Here is an 11,370-nt window from a genome sequence, read left to right on the forward strand (position 1 = left end):
TGAAGTTGGTAAAAGGTAAAATCAGGCTAAACAATCCCAACTGGCCATGGGGTGTAACAAGCTCTCTGATTGGTTGGAGAGCTAACCTGAAGGCCAAGGGTGTCATCGAAAGGCTAACAGGAGAAGCTGAATGACTAAGCTGATCGATTAGCTCATAGGAAAAGGAAAAGCAGCTGCATGGAAAAAAAAGTTAAAGCATTTTGAAGAGGGAATCCAGGTATTTATTCTCAAACTCTATTATTTATTCATGAATTAATAGATCAATTAACCCTCTATTTTTGCATTTCAATTATTTATTGATGGGTTAAGAGTTAATTTATTCATTCTTTTTACAATTCCTATTTTTAATGCCTATTAAAATATGAAATGAAAGAAATGCATTATACTACTCTACCTGTGACATCCCTGCTCCTCCACAGATCTGTCCATGCAGGTAGTTTCAGTTTTATTTCTATGCTTTCTGCTTCAGTGGAGATGAACAGGATGTAGTGTGTGGAGCTCACAGCACTGGGAAATGATCAGCAGTTAACATGCTGATGTTTAGCAATTATGTTAGTCTTAGTTTAGCATGTTAGCTAATCAGCATTAAACACAAAGCACAGGTGAGGCTCGTGGCAGTTTTCATTCCTCATTTCCTCTGGGAAAAACATCAACACTAACAATGCATTTCATTTTCACAGTGTGCGTGAGCCTGAAAGTGATGAAAGGCAGGATTCACCTGACTTCCATTTCCAGCCTGCAAGAAGTTAAAAACGCTCAAGAAAAGATGATCAGAAAAGTAAGTCTCCAGCTTTGTACTGGACTTTTACTCCTCACTTTTCCCCAGGACCTCAGGGTGCCCACCACCAACCTGTTTCCACTAACAAGGTGGCTGTAAAATATGTTTTTCTCCCATTCTCTGAACCAAACACAGTGCACTGCTCAAAAAAATGAAGGGATGCTCACAGCCCAGCACCGTGCAGCTCGACTGGCATTCGCCAGAGAACACCAGAACTGGCAGATCCACCACTGGCGCCCCGTCCTCTTCACAGAGATTGGTGAGGGTTCCCTTAATTCTTTTGAGCAGTGTATATAGATATAGATAGATTCTTCTGATTGCAGATCAGTTAAAGAAGGAAATTAAGGAAAGGAAACAGGAGCGATGAGTTCTGAACTGTCAGACAAGAGATGAAACATCTCCAAGAACAAAGAAGAAATGCAGCTGCCTTTGATCTATGACCGAGGCTTCACTCGGATCATGTCAGCGCTGGTCAAATATAATCTTGTGTTCTTTCACTGTGCTCTCACTGATTTTCATTTCCATGTTAATGCATCTTTAAATTAATATTATTAATTTAATTATTATTAATTATTAATATTAAAAACCCTGACCTTCATCTCTGAGTCGTGCATCGAGTCTAAACTCTGCGGCTGTGTTATGAACATGCAGTCCTGTTTACAAAGACTTGAAATATGCATGACTGTGCTTCAATAAGAAGTGTTGTTTCTTACATTCAGCTGATGCTCTGTCTTTAATAATTAATATCAGAAGAATGGCATGTAATATTAAAACATCAAGGGGAGAGCTTTTATTCATTCAGTCAGTGCTTCTTTGGCACATTATGCACCTGTGTTGTTGAAATGTACCATATTTTACAAAGCAATTTATGAAGCTTCTCACGTCCAAATATTGAAAAATAAATAAGCCTTTTTTTAATCAAGTCTTGAGGTGTTGTAGAATTAGCACTGTGCCAGTTTCAGGTACATGCTAATTGCTTTCTCAAGTTCCTCTCTATTGTATAGATGTGCCACTGTTTTGCAGGTTGTCTGGTCAGCCTATTATCACAGGTGAAAGCATGCATTTCCCCTGAGCACTTAACAACCCAGCTTATCATACTAAAAGGAATACATGCATATAATGAATACGTGCCCTCCAGAGCATTTGCATAGCCACAATCAAAGAGCATTCTCACCTGTCTGGCCTGCCTACTATGCTGAGAACTTATCATAATAAAAGGGATACATGTATCCCTCTAGAGCTCGTGCATGCCTTTTTCAACATCAGTTACTAGGACAAAAGCCAAGGTTTGGTTTTTTTAACAGCCAGATATTTTTTCAATACCACTACAGAAAGTGATTTGAGTACTGCAACCAGAAATAAGACAGGACCCTTAAGGAAAAATGCCCACTCATTAAGAAAGGTTTCTCAGACTATTTATTTAAAAGTTGTAGTGCACACAAATGTTTAAACAATGTCCTTTATAGAAATAAGGCAGTGACAGTGCACAAGTTCCCCCATATTTATGATCCTCTTCAAGAAGACAAACGAGATGTGGAGACAAAAAAAAGCAACAAAAGCCATGGTCAGGTCCAGGGACGCAACTGACTGCATCATCATGCCAAACACTCTCTCCTCATGGGCGTGTTGTGCTTGTTGCACCTGCAGAAGCTCCTCTTCATCCCCGCTGTTGCACGTGGCCTTGGAGAAGGCCTCGTGAGTTGTTTCAAACCTGGACCTCTTCAGTCTGGTCCGGTCACAGCTGGAAGTTGCTGGAAGCTGGAAGATGACGACGATGATGATGAGGAAGAGGAAGATGATGGTGCTGCATCTGGTCCAGTAGTATCTACAAACAGGTATTAAAATATGTTACAGCCATCTGTTCTAAGAGTGTAAAAAGACGATGTGCTAAGTTTCTCAACCTGACAAAAACAGGCTAAACCTGTTAGCCCATATATAGTGTACACAGTTTTCACATGTTTTGCACTCAGTTGCCAGTTTATTAGGAACACTGAGCTAAAACTAATGAAGTTCAACACACCAGTCCTGTGATAAATCACAGCTTCATGAAGGTCACAATATTCAGAGTTTGGTCAAACTTATTAGAGAGCTGTAGATTCATTTGAGCTCTGCAGGGGGAGTCCCAAAACGGCTTATATGTAAATGGTATATGAACTTTCACTTATATAGAGCTTTACTAGTCTCTTCTAGTCGTACTGACCGCTCAATGATACAATATTTGCCACATCACCCATTCAGTTTTCTAAAATAAAGCAGCTTGTATAAAAAAATATAAAAGGTACTTTTTCCTTGTAGGTAATGAACTCACGCTGGAACACATTTTCAAACAACATACGTTTTCTTTTCTTTCAAAACAAACCTTCTTACTTTTTCCTTGAGGTATTGAGGTCACACAGGATCACAGTTTTTGACTTCCTAAAGGAAGCCTCCTTATAGCCAACATAGTTGACAAAGGGGGCAGGGAATTTGTCTCTGATCCACCAGACACAGCAGCGTGGTATCACCCCCCGGTTCCCTGATATCCATGTTGCCAGATGGTGAGCTGGGGGTATGCACTGTAACGATATCTATTTATAGGCCAAAAGTAGGCCTTCTGCACCCAAGGCCTGCTCACACAGTGGTGTATTTACTGCTGCTGCAAGATACTGCAGATCGTGCCCTACGGAGGGAACAAACTTTCCATGAGTATATAGATTTATTTGCAGTGATGAGTACTTATTGGGACGCCTTAGGCTACCAAGAGCCGTCCTCATGGACCTGCCCTCATGTTTGTACAAGTCAGCACTACAGAGCCAAGACGGTCTAACCCTGTACCACCACATGTGCACGTACTCTCCACCTTGGGCTTTTTAGGCACTGATCACAGAAGGAGATGCAGCAAGCAGAGTCTGTAGCAAAGAGATCTTCAGCCTGAGTCGCATTGTTCACCACCATAGTGCATTTTGCCTCCACCACTTCTTTTTATTAACGGTTGGTGTACCAGCTTGCGGTAGCAGCTTCCGGTTCAATTGTAGTGCCCTCCGGATATATATAGTGTATAGTCAAGCTCGCATGTATACTCATACACTCTTCTCACGTTATGTATACATGTGTATATATATTAGTGTGTATGCATGTAGCTGGTTTATTATATGAAGTGAATGAGATGTTCCTCCTGTTGTCATCGTGTATCATTAGTGTAGTTGTGCCGAGCTTCACATTTCTAGTCCTCCTACACTTTATTCTCATATTGTTGTGGAAAATGTTTCCTCTCTCACGTGTCAGTACAGAAACACAATATGTATCATATAAGAAGAAGCTCATATTGACCTAGAAGACTGTGTTTACATCCACCTTGTAAATGTATTTCAGCTCAAAAGTTTTCACAGGGAAATCAGAGAGTAAGAAGTTGGACATGTTTGATTGATCAGACCGATTGTGTTTGAATCTTATTTGTTAAATCGTCAAGTTGATGTGAGTGATTTGAAAGTAAAGGATTGATTAGCTTGAATATACAGTGAGGCAACAGCAGGTGTTAGTGGACAGCAGCTTGTAGCACAGGTGTGTAGAGTGGCTGACTGTAGTGTGTGTTGTGGTTCATGTATCATATCATCAGAAGTTATGCTGCTGCTGCTTGTACATTTCCCAGTCTTCTCATTTGTATTGTCTGTATGAGGTTTTCTGGTGATGGTGCAGAGACAGAAAGAGGAGCCACATGTATGAAGACAGTAGAGAGCTGATGAGTGCAGCGGGTTTATTATTATTGATATTATTATTATTATTGGTAATAATAATATTATTGAGATTATTATTATTATTATTATTGATAATAATATTATTATTACTATTGTGCAGGTTGTTGAGAGGCAGGAGGAGCTGCTCTTTGTGAGAGGAGTAGGTGGCTCTTAAAAGAGCCTTTGAGTGGGTCGCTGTGTTCAGCGGCTTTACTTGGACTTGGCGGCCTTCTCGGTCTTCTTGGGCAGCAGAACAGCCTGGATGTTGGGCAGCACGCCTCCCTGAGCGATGGTCACTCCGCCCAGGAGTTTGTTGAGCTCCTCGTCGTTGCGGACGGCCAGCTGCAGGTGTCTGGGGATGATACGGGTCTTCTTGTTGTCGCGGGCAGCGTTTCCAGCCAGCTCCAGGATCTCAGCGGTCAGGTACTCCAGCACCGCCGCCAGGTAGACGGGGGCTCCGGCACCGACACGCTGAGCGTAGTTTCCTTTGCGCAGCAGCCTGTGAACACGGCCGACCGGGAACTGGAGCCCGGCCCGGGAGGAGCGGGTCTTGGCCTTAGCTCTGGCTTTTCCACCGGTTTTGCCGCGTCCGCTCATTTTCAGGATGATCTCTCTACAGCGTCGACTCAGAAAAAGTGTGGCGCAAACAGCAGCAGCCTCGCTTATATGTCCGCGGAGAGCGCGGGACGGTTCCCGCCAGACCAACCAGAGAAGAGGCTCCAGCAGAGCAGCAGAGGGCGGCCCGCTCTGGACTTTCCTCACAGCTTCACAGCACTTTGGTCCAATAAGCAGCCGAGCACCAGGCGCCTCTGGGCGGCGCTGAGCTCCAGGAGGAGCACCGCACCAATCAGCACCCGGGGGTGTGAAGCAGCGTCACCGTGTCACAGCCGGCCCCACGGTTTAAGAGCCGAGGGTCGCTGCTTTCTCTCCTACTTTTCTCCTGCTCTGAGAAACAAGAAGCAAGATGGCGAGAACCAAGCAGACCGCTCGTAAATCCACCGGAGGCAAAGCCCCCAGGAAGCAGCTGGCCACCAAGGCTGCCCGTAAGAGCGCCCCGGCCACCGGCGGCGTCAAGAAGCCTCATCGGTACAGGCCCGGTACCGTGGCTCTGAGAGAGATCCGTCGCTACCAGAAATCCACCGAGCTGCTGATCCGCAAGCTGCCCTTCCAGCGCCTGGTCCGAGAAATCGCTCAGGACTTCAAGACCGACCTGCGCTTCCAGAGCACCGCTGTCATGGATCTGCAGGAGGCCAGCGAGGCTTACCTGGTCGGCCTGTTCGAGGACACCAACCTGTGCGCCATCCACGCCAAGAGGGTCACCATCATGCCCAAGGACATCCAGCTGGCCCGCCGCATCCGCGGAGAGAGAGCTTAGACTCCGCTGCTGCTCCTCTCACCACAATAACGGCTCTTTTAAGAGCCACTCACTCTGCTCTCAACAGCAAAGTCCTCCCCTGAGCCAGCAGGTGGAGCCATATCTGCTCTGCCACAATCACCACCTTTTCGTAGGCCCCTTAATAGTTAGAGTATTCACTTGCTTAAACACAAACGGTCAGATTCATATCCTCCTCATTACACACGGATTCATCCTAACAGTCACTGTAAGGAAGCAGCAGTGTGGAGGCAGCTGAGGTCAAACCTCTGCACAAGGGTGGCCCCACTGATCATTATCTTCCATTAGGTCAGATCTCTCCCTGCAAAGGGGAGTTCATGATGCTTGGGGCAGTGGACCTCTACCACCAGTCTGGCATGCAGGCCCCCCCCCCCTTTTTTTTTTTCTTGCTAATTTCTTCAGTCTTACAAACCCCTACCTTAGTAACTGCTTGAGTCTGGGAGCAATACCTGCCCCCTGCTAAGTTGAGCCTAGGTGTTACAGGGAAAGATCTCTGAGGGCAAATAACTTTCTTTTTCCCAATTGTAATTGCATTCTGTCTGAACACAATGCCTGTAACCACTGATCAACTGTGTTTACACACAACTGGAACTGCCCTTCATTCTGGGTCAGTCTATGGCCTCAGACTTGCTCTGGGTCAGTGGGCTCACCATATTCTGGAGTACCAATAAACTCACACCACTACAGCAAACTATAGGGTAAAGACTTAGTGAATTTTCTTCAGCATAACTCTGGTTGACAGCAGCTTTGTACATGTTTGTAAAGCTTTAGTTTCAAAGCCGATGTAGGCATGCTAGCATTTGATAGGCTGAAAGGGCAGAGACTATCTGGAGGCTCATGTCATGTACAAATATCACACTTACTGCCAGACACAGAGGGTTGGGGTCACAGTGGATCAGTTATGAGTGTAAGTCCAGACCTCAAGCATAGGTGAAAATATAGTGTTTCAGATGACTCCCTGTCCACTCTGTGAACTGCAGCACACATCACTTAACTCTGTCCATGGCAACAGGTTTTGTTGCTGCAATTTCCCAATAAGAACATAATAAAATGACTGAATGTATGAGTAAATACAATTTGAGATTGTGTTAAATATATTATGTTTGGTTCCATGTTAATATGTCAGTAAGGTAGACAGGGTGCTACAGAGATGTCTGGGTGGGTCAGTTCTTTCTTCTTCTATGACCGGTTGCAGTGATGGATTGTTTTCAGCTCTCTTGATATACTTTTTTCCTAGGACAGCAAACCTTTTGTGCAGTGTCATCAGGCCAGAGAGTTTGTGGATGTATCTATTTGGGAAGTCTGTAACACATTTTAATGGCATTTTGGACATTTCTCAATAGCTGTTGTATGTGCTGACCATTTCGTGTTTTCTTGGAAGGTCACAAGGAATTTTGCTGTGGGTGTGGACTGAAGTGTCTCTCCATATATTTTGAGTTATCTTTTTATCTTTACGTGGGTGATTAGGACTTAATTTTACTCTCCACATATTTGCCCAAGTTTCCATCTAAGTGATGATTCCCTGAAGTTTTTTCCCGGCATATTGAGGATGTTTTGATTTCGTCCAGTAACAAAGGTCATCAGCGAATTAGGAAACTTTTCCCTCTCCTATGGGTGGGTAATAGATGTTGCTTATATATAATAAAAACAGCAGGGGACTTAGAACTGAGCCCTGAGGTATTCCAGCTTCAGGGGTAAATCTGTTGGAGGTTGATGCTCCTATTCTCACTGCAATCTCTCTATGATTTTAAAGACTATTTAAAAGCACCAGCCAGTCCTGGTGCTCTACTATTTCCTTCCACTCTGGATCGAGTAAAGGATCGTCTGGACATGAGTGTACATTTTGTAGGTGCTCTTTAAAAACATGTGCCTTTTTTTTCTTTCATTATGTCTCAGCACTGTAATTCTTGAGTTATTGATTGATTGATTTTCTGCCAGAATGTTTTTGGATTTGGATCATTGTTTAAGTTTGTACAGAATCTGTTCCATGTGTTTTCTCTCTCCCTCCTGAGTGCTTTTCATATTTGTGTTTGTAATTATTAAATTATTTCCTTAGCTTTCTTTTCATTTTAATAAGACCTTTGAGAGAAAGGATCAGTTTCTTTGGGCCTTCAGGGTCATTTTTAAAGCTCATTGAACTTTCCCTTGCTGTGAGGGGTATTTGTCTGAGCAGGGTTGCTCTTTGGTCTATGGCTGAAGGTTCTGGGTCACATGGAGGAAGGAAACACTCTGGCTGGTGGTTGAGTGTCTGAATACTTGCCAATTTGTTGATTTGTAATTGTATATTGTTTGATATAGGGAGATGGTCGCTGCCGATATCACTGCAGAAAGAAAACGTGATTACTTTTCCAGCTACTTCTGTGGTACAGAGGCAAAGAGCTAAAATGTCTGCTGAGTTATGGGTAGTGGAATAATCTGTTAAATTGTTAAGAAGAATTAGATATGTTTGCTCAATAATTTCGTTCAGTACCTGATTGATTTGTGCTTTTATTAGTGAAGGTTGGGTGTTTTGCATTGAAATCTCCCATTATGATTACTTTCTTTTCCTGGAGGAGAATCTTTCGGAAAATATGAGGAGAGGGAATTACACCAGAAGGGCAGTAAACTGACATCAAATGTATGCTGTATACTTGTTCTGGGTTTACTTGGATGATGGTTTCATTGTATGTAATTGATCGTTTTTTATAAGCAGAGCAACTCTGGTAGTTAGAAGCCTGGTAGGAAGGAATCTATGTGGGAGGAGAGAAGTGTTTCATTTATTGAAGCTGCATGAATATCTTTTTCTTGTATTATCTATCTTATTGTTGTTTTATTTAGAGAGACTATTTATTTATTTATAAATGTATCAGCAGTGATCTTTTAATTTTGAGATTGTATTTAGATTCCTCAATATACACAACAGTGAAATCATGTGATGATACAATATGATCCTATAGGAGAGAGAAAAGGAGCATTCTGCATGAAGAGTACTTTCACTCTTCATGTGTCTCCCTCTGTCTTTACTTCAGAGATCATGTGACTGCAGACTCAGTCCTGCTGTGTCTAAGTTCCTGCTCTGGTCCAGGAGGTGGCGCTAATGCAGCAAAGAGTTGATTACCAGCGGCCTCTGTCTTCTATTACGTCCTCAGAGAGGCTTTCAAACACGGTGACTCCGCAGTCAGCGGCATTGAGTAGAAACCTACTGACCAGACAAGATGAGCGGAAGAGGCAAAGGAGGAAAAGGACTCGGGAAAGGAGGCGCCAAGCGGCACCGGAAAGTTCTCCGTGATAACATCCAGGGAATCACCAAGCCCGCCATCCGCCGCCTGGCTCGCCGCGGCGGAGTGAAGCGTATCTCCGGTCTGATCTACGAGGAGACCCGCGGTGTGTTGAAGGTGTTTCTGGAGAACGTGATCCGTGACGCCGTCACCTACACCGAGCACGCCAAGAGGAAGACCGTGACCGCCATGGACGTGGTGTACGCTCTCAAGAGGCAGGGCCGCACCCTGTACGGCTTCGGTGGTTAAAGTCCTTCACACCAGCACCACAACACAACGGCTCTTTTAAGAGCCACACACCGACTCACTGAGAGCTCACATCCTCTGATCACACACACACTCACACTCACAGGTGATCAGCTGCTGCTTCATGTTCTCACTGACACTACAGAGACCACCAGAGGAGAGAGGACCCTCCATCAGAGGAGAGAGGACCCTCCACCAGAGGAGAGAGGACCCTCCATCAGAGGAGAGAGGACCCTCCATCAGAGGAGAGAGGACCCTCCATCACCTCCTGTCTTTATTCTAAACATGTTACACAACTACAGCAGGAAACTGTCTCCCACAGTCACCAACACTGATCAGTTCACACATGAACACACACCACGTTTAATTCAACAAACACCTGAGGTCTAATCCAGAAACGTTTAACAAACTATATATAACTATAGCCATCATCAACCGAGCTCTGACTCTACAACTCACCATGGCAACAGATAAATAAAGGGCAGGGCCTCTAGTGTAATGCATTGATGCCAGAAACAGTGACGTTAAAGGTCATTTATTTCTAAAACACAAAACCAAAGAAACGACTGCAGCAGTGAAAATGTCTGAGCTGGACAAAAGAGTCAATTAGTTCAAATATTAGATTGTCTTCAGCGTCGTCCACTAGACCACGTTATTTATCAGCCTGTTATTTCTGTGATGCTGCTGTTTGTTACATTAAATGATTGTATGTATTTATTCAGATGTGACCTGATGTGGACCAAGTTCTGCTGCAGGAGATGAAGATATAGAAGAAACATCAGACAGAAGTTGTAGATATAGATGAAACAGATCAAACAGAAGTTATAGATATAGATGAAACAGATCAAACAGAAGCTATAGATATAGATGAAACAGATCAGACAGGATCAGGTGTCCTTGAGGGAATTCATGGGGGTCACAAGCAAAAAGGGGAATCATTTATTTTCACTGTATTTCCATCCATAAGTAATATAATGACAGAGTGTTTGACCTTTAGTCCTTTAAACACTTTCTGTAATAAAACATCTAGAGGCAAAGATCTGATCAGGAGGACCTGAGACTAAATCTGATCAGATGGGGGTCTGTTGTCTAGTTTGTGTCAGTGAGGGTCCTTGATGTGACGTTTGAGAGCCTCTTGTTTAAAACACTGAAAGACAAACCTGTTACCACAGCTTCACTCACTGTCTCCAGGCTGTAGAACAGTCATGTGAACATTATTCATCTACATTGAGATCTCCTCATCTTCCTGTTGTTATCTGTTGTTTTCATTGTCTCATGTGCTGCTGCTGATGATGAGGAGGAGTTTCTAACTTTTCTCTGCACTAATTGGCTGCAGGCTGCGCGCCAACCTTAAAAGGCAGGTTACCATGGAAACATGACCCCAATGTCCAGCCCAGTGAGCAGCTCAACCAATCACAGGAAGGGGACCACACAGTGGTGTTTGCATGGAGCCTGAATAAGAGCAGCGGCTCCTTCCTCCACCGACTCATCCATTGCTGTGAAGCTCTGAATAACCAGGATGCCTGAACCCGCCAAGTCCGCCCCCAAGAAGGGCTCCAAGAAAGCTGTGACCAAGACCGCAGGCAAGGGCGGCAAGAAGAAGAGGAAGACCAGGAGGGAGAGCTACGCCATCTACGTGTACAAGGTGCTCAAACAGGTGCACCCCGACACCGGCATCTCCTCCAAGGCCATGAGCATCATGAACTCCTTCGTCAACGACATCTTTGAGCGCATCGCTGCCGAGGCGTCTCGTCTGGCTCACTACAACAAGCGCTCCACCATCACCTCCAGGGAGATCCAGACCGCCGTGCGTCTCCTGCTGCCCGGGGAGCTGGCTAAGCACGCCGTGTCCGAGGGCACCAAGGCCGTCACCAAGTACACCAGCTCCAAGTAAACAGCGCAGCTGCTGCACTCACTCAATACAACGGCTCTTTTAAGAGCCACTCACTTCATCTCAAGACAAACTCTCAACACACATCACAC

General features: G+C 44.5%; 4 protein-coding genes across 5 annotated transcripts; 3 read left to right on the forward strand and 1 right to left on the reverse strand.

Annotated features, from left to right (window-relative positions):
* Positions 1–2,189: 2,189 nt before the first annotated feature.
* LOC111659617 (histone H2A-like) lies at positions 2,190–5,136 on the reverse strand. 2 transcript variants are annotated; one of them, XM_087175708.1, is made up of 2 exons: positions 4,706–5,136; positions 2,190–2,603 (listed from the first exon to the last, which is right to left on the reverse strand). In XM_087175708.1, the coding sequence occupies exons 1-2, from the start codon at positions 5,086–5,088 to the stop codon at positions 2,225–2,227; spliced, it is 762 nt and encodes a 253-aa protein (XP_087031834.1). In that variant the 5' UTR covers positions 5,089–5,136; the 3' UTR covers positions 2,190–2,224. The 2 variants fall into 2 exon arrangements, with proteins under 2 accessions (XP_087031834.1, XP_023268397.1); XM_023412629.2 differs by lacking the exon at positions 2,190–2,603 and having other exon boundaries at positions 4,617–5,134.
* A 222-nt stretch (positions 5,137–5,358) lies between these two features.
* On the forward strand, positions 5,359–5,935 carry LOC147818764 (histone H3-like). Its single transcript, XM_087175709.1, has one exon. It carries the CDS (start codon positions 5,456–5,458, stop codon positions 5,864–5,866), a length of 411 nt encoding a protein of 136 aa, XP_087031835.1. The 5' UTR covers positions 5,359–5,455; the 3' UTR covers positions 5,867–5,935.
* A 3,137-nt stretch (positions 5,936–9,072) lies between these two features.
* On the forward strand, positions 9,073–9,440 carry LOC111659621 (histone H4). The gene has a single exon (XM_023412634.2). It carries the CDS (start codon positions 9,079–9,081, stop codon positions 9,388–9,390), a length of 312 nt encoding a protein of 103 aa, XP_023268402.2. The 5' UTR covers positions 9,073–9,078; the 3' UTR covers positions 9,391–9,440.
* Positions 9,441–10,889: 1,449 nt separating this feature from the next.
* On the forward strand, positions 10,890–11,334 carry LOC111659620 (histone H2B 1/2-like). The gene has a single exon (XM_023412633.2). It carries the CDS (start codon positions 10,907–10,909, stop codon positions 11,279–11,281), a length of 375 nt encoding a protein of 124 aa, XP_023268401.1. The 5' UTR covers positions 10,890–10,906; the 3' UTR covers positions 11,282–11,334.
* Positions 11,335–11,370: the final 36 nt, after the last annotated feature.

The sequence above is a fragment of the Seriola lalandi genome, unplaced genomic scaffold, assembly GCF_002814215.2.
Source record: "Seriola lalandi dorsalis isolate HSWRI2012SDOR001 ecotype SW California unplaced genomic scaffold, Sedor1 jcf7180002054484, whole genome shotgun sequence".
NCBI lineage: Eukaryota > Metazoa > Chordata > Actinopteri > Carangiformes > Carangidae > Seriola > Seriola lalandi.